The sequence below is a fragment of the Triturus cristatus genome, chromosome 5_1, assembly GCF_964204655.1.
Source record: "Triturus cristatus chromosome 5_1, aTriCri1.1, whole genome shotgun sequence".
Classification (NCBI taxonomy): domain Eukaryota; kingdom Metazoa; phylum Chordata; class Amphibia; order Caudata; family Salamandridae; genus Triturus; species Triturus cristatus.
The window spans coordinates 962,203,398-962,219,547 of NC_140587.1; the positions used below are offsets into that span (position 1 = coordinate 962,203,398).

The 16,150-nt window shown below is 50.6% G+C and overlaps 1 protein-coding gene across 1 annotated transcript in view; it reads right to left on the reverse strand.

Moving 5' to 3' along the window:
• The window catches only part of IRX4 (iroquois homeobox 4), a 117,760-nt gene extending 102,162 nt beyond the window's left edge, over nt 1–15,598 (reverse strand). The window contains exons 1-4 of the mRNA XM_085606083.1: nt 15,165–15,598; nt 9,144–9,286; nt 4,770–5,021; nt 2,792–2,901 (exon numbers count right to left, since the gene is read on the reverse strand). Of these exons, the coding sequence (XP_085462209.1) occupies nt 2,792–2,901; nt 4,770–5,021; nt 9,144–9,188 (407 nt within the window). The 5' untranslated portion in view covers nt 9,189–9,286; nt 15,165–15,598. The remainder of the gene's footprint in view (nt 1–2,791; nt 2,902–4,769; nt 5,022–9,143; nt 9,287–15,164) is intronic.
• Between the last annotated feature and the right edge of the window lie 552 nt (nt 15,599–16,150).

Here is a 16,150-nt window from a genome sequence, read left to right on the forward strand (position 1 = left end):
GGATCCATATGGATTCCACATCTGGCAGCTATTATTGAGCAGAACTGATGCTGGACTCAGTGAAATGTGATGATCTTGCGCCAATGCAATTTTCCTACACGCGGACACTCTCACAGTGCCTGCACCTCGTCTGCTTTGATCAGCAAGAGCGGAGGGAGGACTCTTACTTTCAGTTACAGATGGGACCAACACATACACCTCAAAGGGCCATCAAAACGCCCCTTGTTCGAGAGTCACCCTTTAGGGAGCTTTTTGGAGCCTAACAGCTTCATGCATTGGAAACAAAGGCACACAGATTGACACATCACAAATTACTGACAGATCAACTTTGATTTGGGAGCAGGGTTTTGAGTTTTGCATGGTCTGTACGTAAACAATATTCATACATTGTAAAAAGATCAGATATATCTGTCTATATGATTAATTACCCTACTAAGTTCTTTCCAACTAACGCTTTTTCGCCACCTTGAAATAATGAAAGACTGAGGAGAAACAGTAAGGTTCTGCGCTTAGCCTTGCAGTTTGCATGCAGCTCTTTCATGCTGGTTCATACCTCGCTGAGGTACATTGCAGGGATTGCATCTTGTGACCTGTAAGTAGGTAACACAAGGACCTCTGCTTTAAAAGCAGTAACACACTCTTCTGACTTCATAAAACACATACCTGTGACTTACATGTTGCACACGATGCTTTGCAGCAGGCACGCTAACGTCCCGTGCTATTTTATCATGAATCAAAGACGTGACTAGGTTTCATGCAGACTTCTGTAGCAGTGTATTTAGCACCAGAGATATCTTGCTGTTGTTATACCTTGGAAATCACTGGACCCACAATGATCTCTACAAAAGGTGCTTCAACCCATAAGATATTTTAAAATGCAGTCTGTTTGTGACCAAGTAAGTCAGAATAGATTTACTTTCACATTTGTCCTTCTTGTAAATTACCTTTGGACAGAGATTTTAAAATATAAATGTTTAACTTTAATGTCAGACTCTCCTCCTCATGACTCCACCCTTCATGACTTGATCCACTTTCTGGTGCCACCCACTAACCCCCAACAGATGACATCCCATAGAAATTGTTCTCATTCAAAGCACCATTTGAACCCATGTACTATTCTTAATGATTCTCCCATGCACATTATTTTGCACTGGCATTTAAGCACAAGCTGCAGGCTGCAGGCTCGTGGTAGCTCTGTATGAAAAAACTGCAGCAAGTGCAATAGGCGCCTGATCTAGCAGGAGCTCCAGTGGAATCGAAGGATTCTGTGGCTCTGACTCAAAGGTCTCGATGAGCCTGTCAGTGGTGGACACTAAAAATTGGGCATGTCCCCACTACACATCTGACATGAGACAGGTAGTGCCTTCTCACCTGGGGTGTAAGTTCCCATGATGTTTGATCTGTGCCTTCCCTCATTCATCAATCCATGTATTCATTCATTGTGTTAGGAGAGGAACAGGCATGTCCCATCGCTCATTTACTAGTTCCAACAATTAAACATTTCCGTTTCTAAATCCATTTCCCTGTCTATATATGCTAAAAATGCATCCTTCTTTTAAATCCTCCATGCATCTACTGCTCAATCTGAAATATATTTCTCAAGCAAGTGCAGTTGCCTACCCTTTCCTCCACACCCTGTGTGCACATGTCCTATCTGTTGTACTCGGTCCACCTGCATGTTGTTGTGTTCAATGGCAGGAGACAGTGCTTAATGTGTGCTGGTGGTTGCAGGCGGTCAGCAACAGCTCTCATTATATGTTGTGCCTGCGACAGCACATGTACTTCATGCCCTCTCACTTGGAAGAGAGGTTGTATACAACAAGGATCTTGCAGCTGCCTTATATCTCAACATTTGTTGGCTAGCCACTCTTACTTGTTACCTTCTAGTTTACCAGTGCATGCTGGCTTAACTCCTGTTCTTTACGCTGGAGCATAGACCTTGTACCGATTGCTTCAGCTTGATTGCTCTGCTTCTGCCGATCACGCTGTGAATGAGGACCTACTTTTATTTTCCCTTCTTCCCTGTTGCCCTTGTTAGACATCTTGCCATTTGCGACTGTTTTATTATGCCACACACACTTCGGAGGACCCATTTCTCCTTTGAAATAGATGTTTATTGTGACAAAAGATGTTATCGGTTTTTTGTGACAACAGATCTTATCTGCTTCCAAATGTATCTTCACTAAGACATGGACATGGGTGCAATTGCTTTCTTAATAGGATAGGACTGTTATGACAAATTTGTTTATTTTTTAGGCATGTAAATATTAACTGATTAGCTAAAAATCATAGGGGTGTTGTGCTAAGACCTAACAAGCATTGGCAAAGCCTATAGGTGTCACATTTGAGACTATTGGCTCTGCTGTTGCCATTTGTTCATGCTATGCACCATGGGCATAGCCAACTTTGGCAATGATGCTGTATATCAGTGTGGTTGCTGTGCAGCTGGCTAATAATAATAATAATAATAATAAAAGGATTATGATGCATCCAGTGCTAATGCACTTTTAAAAACAAAAGCACATTACTGGTTCTTGTGTCATAGAACGTCTTGAAATTAGTTTTAGCCATACTGCATTGGCGACAAAACATTGCCAAAGGCAATAGCTCTCGGCAATTGCATGAGCAAGACCTATTGGCTTTGCCATTGCTTGTTAGGGACTTGGATTTATCATCCTTCATCAGGCTAGTTGGCCTTGGTATTCGGCAACACTGATCTCTGCCCCTAAGAAAGCCATCGCACCCTTGCCCGTATGCTTGTAGAATGGAAGCTTCGCCCCACGCCTCTTACCTGTCATACTGGTACTGGCTCAGCGTGTGGTCGTAGGGGTAGTAGGCCGCCGCCGCCTGGGTGATGCCCGCGTGTGCTGAACCGCCACCGTCCTTAGAATCGAAGGTGTTCTGCAAACACAGAGAGCGAGGCGCGTTTTAAAGGAATCTCTCAGCAAAGGCCCTTACAAGCAACGGAAACAAAAGCACCAACAGAAGCAGAGCCCGCACTGGCGCCCAGGGGAGGAACTTGGACAGGATGCCGCCGAGCAGGAACTAAATGCTCTGACGTGTTTTTGAAGGGTTTTGGGGGGCTTGAACCTGGGCCGAGGGAGTTTGAGCGCTTTACAACAGAACCAGTGAACGTTAAAAAAACATGTGGTGGGCGCTTAGACATTAAGTGATGTGTCCAGAATCACAGTGTTGAGTCGAAGTCGGATTCGGACCTACTTCCCTATGTTCCAGGGTCGGCAGCTCTAGGCACTAGGGCACATCTCCTCCGCCTTCAAAGTTACACAGATTTACCGATTGTTTAGCTACATGTAGGTTAAAAATCAAGCAAAAGTAATATTAAACAAAGTACAACTAGACGACGTATAATGAATTTGACTTTATACATGTGCCCAAACAGCTGAAATCAGTGGCTTACGTCAACAGAAAATAAAAAGGCTTAGACAACAACTCCCCCCCCCCCTTCCCGAACACCGCCCCACCCCGCAACCCCTGCATCTAAGTTCGCGCCATATTACATCTGTCAATTAAACTTCGTGTATTAGTTCGCAGCATTTGTTTTGGTCGTGTGTGGGAAACAGTGTGTTTTTCTTTGACTACTCGCCCCTCAGCAGGAAGGTCATTACTTCGCAGTCCCATCTTTATCTATTTTCTGCACACTGCGCTTTAGAAATGACCGTCCGCCCCGAACCTTTCCCCCATGACAAGCTCGCGCTACACTTTCAGCACCTTGAACAGCGTCCGCACGGACGTCATACGGCGGGGCCTTTAAAGGAACACACGGATTGAATGAAAGATGGCGGATGTTGTATAGTTTAAGGGACCTCGGAGTTCAGGCGGGTATTCTACAAGCTAAGTTCCTTCGTGGGACCAGTGTGTGGGGGAGAAAAACAATAACTAGTAATACAAGAATAACACATGACGAACCACCACAAAAAGTGACATGCTGAATACCGGGGCCCTCCTCGTGCAGTCCAGATCAGACAGGGGGTGAATGTCTTGAAGGCCCCCACGCCCCCTACATGCAGTGTGTGACCTCAGCGCACGCTGCGGGTGGGGTACTCCTTGTGCAGCTGATTTGGCAGTGGGTGAATCTCTTGCAGTGGCCCTACTCAGTCAGTGTGTGTGTGTCGCCTCTTGCAGTTCTGATCTGGCGCCGTGTGTCACTCTCTTGCAGTGGCTGTCTTATCGCATGTACGGAGTGAGCCTGGCCTCCCCATCATGCTGCAGGGTATTTTCCAGCCTCACCGCCCTGCAGGGTGCTGCTCCTGAGCCTCCAGTCTCATACGTTCAGTGAAAGGGTCGCTATTGGTTCCTACTGTAAGCATGCAGTGAGTCTGCGGCCTCATCTCACTCACTCGGTTGCAGCTGGTACCCCTGTCTGCATGCACTGAAGTCCCTACCTCGGCCCTCCCTGCAGGGCTGTGCTGACAGCTCCATTCTAACTCTCTGTGAAAGTGTCACAGTTCGTGCCCTCTGTCGCCATGCAGTGTGTGTCGGGGGTCAGATCTGACACACCCAGCGAGTGTGTCGCAGTTGATGCCCCCTGTCTGCATGCAACGAGTGTCGGGGTTCATATATGGCACACTCTGTGAAAGTGTGGCATATGATGCCCCTGTATGCATGGAGTGATGCGCACGGCCTCTGCCAGCCCCGCAGGCCTGTACTGGAGACTCAGAGTTGGCACACTGTGGCTCTCTCTCGACCGTGCCCGGCCTCCTCACACCCTGTGGCGCTCGCCAGCAGCGGCGCACGCACCCCACACTTACCAGAGAGTAGAAGGCGGGCGCCTCGGCGCCGTAGGTCACGTAGTTGCCGTAGCCCTGCGCCGAGGGGTAGGGGCTGCCGTAGACCCCCAGGGCGGCCGCCGAGGTCAGCTCGTGGCGCGCCGTGGCCAGCAGACGGCTCTCATACACCGGGCAGTAGACGGGGGTCTGCGCCGAGGCCCCGGTCCCGGCCTCGGACAGGCCCCGGCCGCCGGACTCGCAGCAGGTGGTCAGGGAGTTGGTGGTCATCAGGAACTGGAGGGGAAGAGAGAGAGAGAGGGGCGTGAGGCGAGAGCGGAGACATGGCCTGAGCGAGAGACCACCCTACTGACACACTCAGGGAGGAGAGACGGGTGCTAGAACCGGGGCAGGCCTCAGATAGCTGGAACTGTCAGGCTGGGGGGTTCCGAGGGGGGAGCAGAGGTGAGACAGGAGGGGGGGGGGGGGGGTTGCAGGGTGAGATCAGAGTGGTGCATTCAGCGAGAGCACACTGGCACACTTGGGCATGAGGGGGGGGGGGGGCTAAGACCAGAGAGCGCCATGGAGCAGATCTCGGGTGTGTCACACTCGGACAGCAGAGGAGGGCAGGGAGAGGGTGAGAGAGAAAGTAAGCGCGGCAGCCACTAAGAGACTGCCAGAGAGAGGGGCCCAGGTGGCAGAGAAAGAGAGAGGGAAGAGAGAGGGTGAGTGGCTGCACTGAGAACACACCGGCCACGGCAAACTCGGATAAGAGGAGGGGCAGAGAGGGGTCCGAGGTATGCAGCAGTGGCGGTGTCACACTGGGGCGGCAGAAGAGGGCGGAGAGAGAGGTTGGGAACAGAGGTGTGACACCCACTGGAAGATTGCCAGAGATGGTGAGAGAGGGGTGCGAGTGACGGCGGCAGAGAGGGGTTAAAGCAGCAACACACGGCAGGTCGGTGGCACTGACACACCTGGACAGGTGATGAAGGGCGAGGCAGAGAACTGGGGTGCAGAGGGGTGGTGGTGCGGATTTCATGAGAGAGAGGGTTAAAGCAGAGGTGTTGTCCGAGACACAGCGGGAGCTCCCTAGCACCGAAACACTCGGGCAGAAGAAGAGGGCAGAGGAGAGGAGAAAACCAGGTGTGGTTTGCACCAAGAGGTCACTGTCAGCACACACTCGTGAGCACAGGGCACCCAGGGTGTACACAAAGGTGTTAAGAAGCCTGCAAAATAGGCTCACTGGTACTGACAGACTAGGACAGGAGGGGCAGAGAGAGGGTGAGAGGAGATGTGTGGTCTGACGCACAGTGGGGGCTTTCTAGCACACTCGTGCAGCAGAGAGCACCAGGGGTTAGAGAGAGGGTCTAGAGAAGAGGGTGCAGGATAAGCTGACCAGCACCGGCGGGCAGTGGTGGGGCAGAGAAGCCGTTAGGACTGACACGCACGTCCTGCAGGGAGGGGGCACGAGGCAGAGGGGGATGGGGGAGCAGCGGGGTTGCCCGCAGGGAGGACTCAGGGGGAGGAGACAGGAGAGAGTGCCAGGGCGAATAGATGACCCTGAGGTTACTGCCAGCGACATACTAGGGAAACAGAGAGGGGTGAAGGGGGCTGAGAGTGAGGCCTAGAGCAGAGTTCAGTGGTGCTAACACTCTAGGCAGACTAAAGATGGGGGCACTGATGTCAGACTGAAGATGGGGGCGCTGATGTCAGACTGAAGATGGGGGCACTGATGTCAGACTAAAGATGGGGGCGCTGATGTCAGACTAAAGATGGGGGCACTGATGTCAGACTGATGATGGGGGCGCTGATGTCAGACTAAAGATGGGGGCACTGATGTCAGACTGAAGATGGGGGCACTGATGTCAGACTGAAGATGGGGGCGCTGATGTCAGACTGAAGATGGGGGCACTGATGTCAGACTGAAGATGGGGGCGCTGATGTCAGACTGAAGATGGGGGCACTGATGTCAGACTGAAGATGGGGGCGCTGATGTCAGACTGAAGATGGGGGCACTGATGTCAGACTGAAGATGGGGGCACTGATGTCAGACTGAAGATGGGGGCGCTGATGTCAGACTGAAGATGGGGGCGCTGATGTCAGACTGAAGATGGGGGCACAGAGGTCTGCGCTCACAGACCTGGCATAAAGGGGGGGGGGGGCAGTGAGACTAACACACTTCGACAGTTGGGAATGGCACAGAGAGGGTGCGACCAGATTCGTGGCCTTCAGTGAGAGAGCTGGCAGGTACAAAGGGAAGTGCTTGGAAGTAACTGAGCGGCTAGAAGCAGGCAACGAGAGGTCATTGGCACAGTACACAGAGACAGGGGTAGAGGTAGAGGATAACATGAGCTCACTGGTACTGACAGTGGGACGCGGGTTCAAGGCGCCCACAGCAGGAGCTCACTGACACACTGGGAGAGCAGAGAGGGGTCCTGGTGGCGGCAGCTTCAATGCTGCTGATACACGGGACAGCAGAAAGAAACACGGGAGAGGTGCGGAGGGTAGAGGCAGCCATGCACGGAGAGCTCATTCGCACTGATACAAAAAGAAGGAAGGGGCTTGAGAGAGAAGGTTGGATCGTTATAATAGTATCATTAAATATAGTGGGGAAATATGGCAGAAGATGTGTAGGTTAGAATCAAAAAGTGTTTGCAAGATTCACAGAAAATGTTCAGGTAGCCAGAAAAGCGTGTATGCTGGTGGGTGTGCTATGTAACTCTATGTTTGTACCTGCTGCTTTGAGTATCAGTGTGCATCATTGTATATGAACTGCAGTATTTAAATATCTGTGTGTATCTATTGGCTTGTTCGTGTGAGTGCCTGCATTTGTGAATATGTTTATATTTGTATAAGAATGTGTGTTTTGCGTCAAAGATACTGTTTTAGTGTGTGTTTTATAGCTGTATCTCTTTATGGGTAGCTTTTTGTTTCTTTCCGTGAGCGAGTCTGTAGCTATGTGGTTTTCTACTAATGTGTGCTGTCTCTGAGTATGTGTGTTTCTGAGCCAGAATGTGGTGTTTGTGGGACAAGAGCTGTTTCTGTCTGTGGCACAGTCATTGTGTGCTTGTGGGTGTCTCGAAGTGTCTCTAGCTCTGTATTTAGTGCTGTATGCGCTTATCTGAGTGAATATCTATGTGCAATTGTGTGTTACTTTAAGTGGGTCTCTATCGGTGTTTGTACCTGTGCATGTTTAATGCATGCAACCACACACATGCACTCATGCACGCTGTCAGCTTTATGAGTTATACACCGAATCCATAGACACACACGCTTCTCAGTGACATATAATTACGGTATGCACTTTCAGCTCTTTTAGGTCCCAGGACTTAAATTGCAATAAATAACCCATTAAAAAAAAGAATTACTTCAAATTGCACCCTTAGGCTACTACAGGCCACCCCACCCAGACAAATCTGGATTGTCTCTCCGAATTCAATTGTTTGTGTTACCTATGAACAAAAAACAAAGCATGCAGGGCTGGGGGCTCACCCAGTCCTCCTCATGTACCCTCTCCCTCCTTCTGACTCACCCAGTCCTCCTCAGGCACCCTCTCCCTCCTTCCTACTCACCCACTCTTTCCCAGGCACCCTCTCCCTCCTTCCTACTCACCCACTCTTTCCCAGGCACCCTCTCCCTCCTTCCTACTCACTCACTCTTTCCCAGGCACCCTCTCCCTCCTTCCTACTCACCCACTCTTTCCCAGGCACCCTCTCCCTCTTTCTGACTCACACACTCATTCCCAGGCACCCTCTCCCTCCTTCTGACTCACCCACTCCTTCCCAGGTACCCTCTCCCTCCTTCTGACTCACACACTCATTCCCAGGCACCCTCTCCCTCCGGCTCACCCAGTCCTCCTCGGGTACCCTCTCCCTCCCTCTGGCTCACCCAGTCCTCCTCAAGCACCCTCTCCCACCTTCCTACTCACACACTCCTTCCCAGGTACCCTCTCCCTCCTTCTGGCTCACCCAGTCCTCCCCAGGTACCCTCTCCCTCCCTCTGGCTCACCCAGACCTCCCCAGGTACCCTCTCCTTCCTTCTGGCTCACCCGGTCCTCCCCAGGTACCCTCTCCCTCCCTCTGGCTCACCCACTCTTTCCCAGGCACCCTCTCCCTCCGGCTCACCCAGTCCTCCTCGGATACCCTCTCCCTCCCTCTGGCTCACCCGGTCCTCCCCAGGTACCCTCTCCTTCCTTCTGGCTCACCCGGTCCTCCCCAGGTACCGTCTCCCTCCCTCTGGCTCAGACAGTCCTCCTCAGGCACCCTCTCCCACCTTCCTACTCAGCCACTCCTTCCCAGGTACCCTCTCCCTCCCTCTGGCTCACCCAGTCCTCCCCAGGTACTCTCTCCTTCCTTCTAACTCGCCCAGCCCTCCTCAGCCTCCACCCAACCCTGCGATCAGCCCCCGCGGCCGCCTTACCTGCGGTGCCGAGGAGTAGGGGTATCCGAACTGGGGGTATGACATGGTCCGGCGCCGGGATCCGAGGAGAAGCGTCTGTTGTGCGCCACCGCTGCCGGCTCTGTGCGGAGGCCACTGGAGCGCGCACCGAGGCCTCCCGGCCGCTTATAGGAGGAAGCAGAACACCATCTTTAATTTATTTACACGCAGCCCAAACTTTTTTTCCCCAAAGACAGAGCGAGGGAGGGAGGGGGAGGCCGGTGCGCGCGTTCCTGTGCTTTATACAATGAGAAAGCGCCAGGGATACAGACGGGTTGCAGAAATGAAGCATAGCAATGGGAACACATAAAAACACACATTAAAGTTTGCAGAAGATGACCGAATAAACACTCCCAGCCCCGCCTCGGAGGCACCTACTTTGAAACAACACCTTCTCTTTCGTAACCTGCGCCCTCTTCGGTGTGTTAAGCCTTTCACAACTATATTTTAATATGTTTGGGGTGGAAAGCTCAATTTTGGTACACGACACGAACTGGCGCCCCGGGGTGTCATGGGACAGAGCATGTGGCCCCCGTTATTGGCGCCAAAGTGACTGCGGACCGCTTATTTTATTTCTTAGCCTCTCCCTCGACCCAACTAATGATTTTCTCCTTTACTCACTGAAGGATGGAGAGCGCTTTTAATTAGAAATTAATTAATGAGCAGCCGCCTCTTCACTCCCCGCTGCTATAATTAGTCTCAATTACAAATGAGACATGTGAAGGGGACACGCGAGTGAGTGCGTTTAAGACTTAATCAGGAGTACAAACGTGGCACTGACGGGGCGATGAACTACGAGGTGTGGAGCGGGGAGACCCCGGTACCTGCAGCAGGCGCCGCGCCTCTAGGCGCACATCGGGAAACAGCGACCGGTGAGGAAACGGACCTTTCACAGTTCGAGCACGAGGGGAAGCCGCCCTGGTGGGAATACCTATGCTAATTCCAATATGCACTTTAAAACGAATGGTTTGCACTCTGTTACACATTTCAGTCAACCAGTTACTAATGGTTTCTCAGGGATGCAGCCGAGGAATACAGCTTTTTGCACCTTGTATTACATATGTCCACAGGTGCAAAAAAGTAACCTACTCGTTTTGATTTAGTCATTGAATTCCATGCACCGCTTTAGACAAACATTAAGAGGAGGTAACTCACAAAACATATACATGCATTACTGCACAAATTCACTTAATACCACGAAATCCGTTTCACAGCTGATGGGCCACGTACAAATCATTTGTAACTTGGCATCTGGAATCTCCAACAGGACACTGCAAAATGCAACATCTCAGTATTTTAACTGCATCCAGGTGATGACTGCGTCGCTGTCGGGGTTTGCATCGCCAAGTGCCAAACAGTTCATCCCAAATACTCCTTGTAATAAAAAGTACCCGACTTCCGCAGAATGGCCAGCCACCTGAACGCTTTAAGGTGTCGGTTTTTTTTTACTGTTAGTAAACGGATTCCAGAGAGAAGCTATAAATATTTAGTGTTCTCGGCGCCGGGCAGAGGGAGCGCTTATCCTGTCAGCAGACAATTATAAACAGGGGATTTAATGATAGATATGTATATATAAAAAAAAGATGCAGGGGGTCAGGTGTGAATGGGAAGGCCCGGGAAGCTCGGTGTAGAGGTACTGTTTAAATGATAAACAGACACCTCTAACAACTACACACCGAGGTGCTTTCGGGAAAGAAAACACACAAGATGAACAAACATCACCTTTCTGCACTTTACCCCGAGCTTATAGTACATTAGACCCTGTGCGCCGGGAAAAGGAAAATACAGACAGAGAAGAATCAGCCTTGCCTTCACAAATCACCTGCGGTTCGCATTAATGTTTTCCATTCAATTGAATTTCCTGGGATTGTAGTTTCCGCTAAAACCCAACAATATTTAATTTAACTTGTTCTTTGTATACTGTGCATTAGCAACTGTGGAAACTGGACACCAACAGTCACGTTTGCTAAAAGTCACTTGAAGCAGAATATGTACAGATCCATATAAATATATTCTATTTGCACACACACGCACGCACCCCCCCCCCCCACACACCATTTGCATTGCCTACTTTTCTGAAGCCTCTTCGTTCGGAAGGCACCTCGGTGGGTTGCGCACTGGCTGCCCAACACCCATGTCCAATGGACAGTTTCAGGACAAATCCCAAAGAGCCAAGAGACCATTTATTTGTTCGGAAGCCAAAGAACTGACTAGTTTTTAAATGGATGACAAGAACCTCTGCTGTGTTCAGTGCCTCGAGGCCACACGGCATCTCGCAAGCGCTGCAACTACCGACCATTTGTTTTCTGCAGTACTCTATTATTGCCCTTCCGAAGTGAATACAACGTGACCCGTTTTCTCGTACTAAAACTTGTAACTAAGGCGGCAAGAAGCCTCAGCCTTTAATGTGCACAAGAGCTTTACTGTCGCAAATACACAAATATTTTGAACGCCATGAAGCTTCTTAACTGCATTGTGCAACTTTATTTTGGGGGGGGGGGGGGTGCAGGAGGACACTGGACACTGCACACCGGAGCCTCGGCCCTGGGCGCCTCACGGGAGGCGCGTGGCGCCGCATTCTTCGGCACGCGCGTCCCCCGGGGGATGGGTCGGTACACCCCGCGTGCAGACTGGCTCTGAGGAGGGGAGGTGCGCGCGCACGTGCAGCGCCCGGGGGCATTCTCTAATTAATGATGAGGACCCCCCACTCCTGCCCCAGCTGCGGGGCTCGGCCCCCTCGGGGCCGCCTCCCTCCGCTGACAGCTCGGTTGAGGGTGATTGATGACTGCCCCGAGACCACGCAGCACACCGGAGAGTGTCCGCGCCGTAATTGCTTTAATTTACAGATGCGCAGCGCACGTGTCCCTGATTGAGTCACCGCGCGGCAGGCGGCCGACCAGGGCGCGCGCCCCCGGAAACAAGTGCGGGTACAACATGTGTAGGGACTGTGCAGTTGGGGCGGGCTACATAAAAATGCGTCCCCTAGGCTCGCCGTTTTATTCTGTGATGGCTTAGACCAGGAAACCGCTTCTGTTACTGCTTCCCCCATTGCCTTCATCTGTACCAAGATAGGACCCCAAACTAGAGAGCGGCTCTAGAAGCTCCTGGGTGCTTAAGACGTTGTAGGAGACAAGACGCCCCAGACACGGGCCTAAAAGGCTCTTTCTACATTCGAAAGCAGATCTCTCGTGTGTTTTTTTTAAAGAAAAGGGTGGCTTTGCATTCCTCCCTGGGATAAACTCGAATTATGATTGTGTGCTGCGTCAGTGCCAGTTCACAAACTGACTGACTGCATTCTTGGGTTACCACTGGGTGGCAGATGTCCTGTGGGCACAAGCGGCTGGGCATTAAGTCACGCCTGCAAGGCCGATTCCACACCAGTACATCCATCTCCACGCAACTTCTTGTGTCTCGCTGTGCTAGTGAACACTGACAACCTGCGGCATCGTGCAAGTAAATTCTCAAACCATAAACACTGTTTGTGAACAGACACCCTGCGCCCTCCTTCCTAATGTTAGTGAACTCTAACACGTTGCCCCCCTCCTGACCAGTGTGGCCTAGTTGTACTCGTAAACACTCACAGTGGGGGCAACTCTTCTAATGGCCTTGTACTCGTGAACACACTTTGTGGCCTTGTAGTACTTGTGAACACACTTCGTGGCCTTCTTACACCAGTAAACACTGGCACGTGTGGACTTGTTGTACAAGTAAACAATCACACCCCGTGGTCTCTTTTTACTAGTGAATACTCACACCTTGTGGACACATTGAAACAGATTGTGGTCTATTTGTACTTGTGAACACCTACATCTTCATTTGATGGCTATTTTCGCGGTATGCATACTTTGCCCACTGAACATAACCGACCAGGCCGCACTGGTCTCCCATTCAGTGGCTTAGCTCCCATTTGGTGCAGCAGGTTCAGTGGCACCGGGATCAGAAGCCCGAGGGGGCACCTGTACCATGGACATTGCTGCATTTCACAGTTCAAACAGGGGGGCATTTTCTTCCCTGCACATGGGCCCTTGACACACTGGCTACGCCTATGCTTCGTGTCGCACTAAACAGCGCTGGAGTTTGCTAAGTATTCAAAAACACATGGAACAAGTCATGTGAGGCCCTTCTCACGTTCAACTACTATTATCTGTGCACTCTGCTTGAACGATGAGACCTAAAAAAGAACCGTCGAGGACATTTTAACAACATGTATCTCTCGTGAAATTTTAGATTTTACTATCTATGAGCGCACTTATTCGTGGAAACGGGACACACTGTATTGGGATTTTACTCATAAAATACAAAGTAATGAATAGTTTCTCATTGTATTTAAAAAGTGGCAGATTATTTAACCGAATATTGGCAATGTTTTCACAAAGAAACGTTCTGCGGATCTGCCTCACTACCCACTTTGAAATGTAAATATCTTTTAAATAGAAAAGTTGATACGTTTAGTGTGTCTAGGTGCGACATTTTTACTTCACGCGAAGTACAATTCGAGCATGCCGAGATAGTAAGAGTAACAATTAAAAACAAGACTGGCTCGTGACCGACGAACTGGCAACTTCGGGAAGTTTTGAAGAGCGTCGCCGGTCACACTAATTTTGCATCGAGCTCATTTCATATGAATTTAAAACATACCAGAAGACACGTAATTAGTACGAGTGAGGCATAGTTAAGTCAGCAGAGTGAGTTAAAAATTCACACTACACCGCAGTCTTTTTCGCACTTTATATTTAGCTTGTAAATACGTAACGCTATGTATAGTGCATCAGACATGGGTTTTACCCAAATACTTTTGGCACCAAAACTTGTCCTTCTAAAGTGAGGCCTCGGTGATTTCAACATTTACAGCTGCAGACAGCACAAGTTGCTGTTCTAAACATGTATTCGACGCCCAGGGCAGTCTAAACATGCAGGAACAACTCAGACACCTGGGGTTTTGATAGCGCAATAAAGTGCACACACATCTTTGTGCCTCGAGGTGCACACTCGCCCTTTTGTCCCCTGCGCCATAGAAGCGATCAGAGACCCCGTGGGGTCACAAAGTAGTACATGCTAAGGTGCACGCAGAGCGGCTTACATGCAGAGAACACAACCACCCGGCATTCCACCCCTGGTAGGTAGGTAAGAAACTCTTAACTAGTGCAGGCAAAGCTCTCTGATGCTCTAGTTTAGGGCCATGTAGGCGCTATATTAAATACATAAATACAAAAATCGTTAAATAAATAAACAACAAACACATTCGCGCTGCGTCCACAAAAGTTTTTTAAAAGTAGTGCTGAGGTGTGAATTAATGAATCCGCATTTGCTTTGGTCAGACCATCTCCTATCAACGCTGGCCCGTTGGAGTCTGTCATAGAGCCCAGGAAGGGGTTTTGCACTCTCTGCGTCGATGCGCTTACAGACTCGGTGATCCTCCAATAATATCTATTTCATAAGCAAACATACTTAGGGCAGCCAATACACTATCTAGGGTCGAGACCCTGCCCCAGACTGACCAATGAATAGCAGTCCTTTTACTCTGTGCAAGAAGGGCTTACAGGTCACTGACACGGCCCCCCCCCCCCCCTCACCCCAGACCGTCCCCATGACTGGCTATCAAGTGGTATCCCCAGCCTTAACTGCAGGGTTTGCAATCTCTTGGAAAGGCCCTTACTGAACCCCTAACACTGTAACAACCCCCACCGCTGACCCTATACAGGACTGACCGGTCAGTAATCGCCACACACTCTGGAAGAAATGCTTAGAGACCCCCGACTCCGCGACAGTCCGCAGACCATATGCTGGGCTGACCATGGGACTGCAGGGCGTTACTTTCTAAAAGCGGTACCTGCAGAAACATTCGACCCACAAATCCCCCATCTGATCCACCGAAGAAGGGTGGGCTCTTCCTCTCAGAGACAAAGCCCCTCGCCCTCCCATCCTCCTCTCCACTTTCTCCTGAAACTCCATTTACCACAGTCACCTCGTCCCTCACCCGGGGAACACCAAATCTCCCCTTACCTTGGGTCCGCAGACGTGCTCAGCTACTCCCTGTCGACACAGGACTGCCCATGGCCGGACTCCGGAGCTGCTGGCGAGGGGCGGCTCAGGAGCGCTGCCGGAGACATGGCGCAGAGCACCTGAGAGCAGGGGTAGTGCCACGAGTCCCCCGGCGCAGCGCACGGTGACGTCGGACGGCGCAGCCCAGCGCGCGGCGCTGCCTCTCCCGGACGCCTGGCAGCAGCGGCAGGCGCGCGCGTCAAACTTTGTGTCTCTCCAGGAGCAGACGCGCCTCAGAAGAAGCTCTTCTAATGACCAGAGAATAGGTGGGAGATGGAGGGGGAGGGGGCAGTGCGCGGCGCGCTCACCGCCAGCGCTCTGGCTGCAAACAATAACTTTTATCGATCTCCAAAGGACGCAAATGACCTCCGTTTAACCTAATGATCTACGCGTTCATTAGAATTAACACTCATAATAAATAACAACACTTCAGTGGGGATTTCCAGCTTCGAGAACACAACCCGCGCCAAGTCTGCCCGACTGTGCAGTCATTTATAGGTTTGCCATCCTGACTTTATGGCTCTTTTCTGTCTACCTTCCTGTCTGTTAATCTGTCTCGTCTCTCTGTATGTCTCTCTTGTCTGTCTGTTTTTGAATCTGCAGGTACCTGTCTCAGTTCCTGTTTACTAAACTTTATCCATTTGTTTATGTTTGTCTGTCCATCATTCTATCTGTTCACCTATGCCCGCTCCACTAGTCTGTCTCTTCATCTGTCCTTCTGTCCGCCCATCGAATCCTGCCTTTTCATATTCTTCGTCCCTTACCACGCAAGCACCCCCAAAAATACTTTCATGTCCATGCCTCTGTTGTGGCTAACTCTACAAAGAATATTTTCCAAATCTACTGTGAATTGGCCAACAATCTTCCTCAATCATCCTTCCATCCCATCGCGAACCTCATCTGTGACCAAGTGGATCCACTTATGACCATTATCACTTCCACGAATC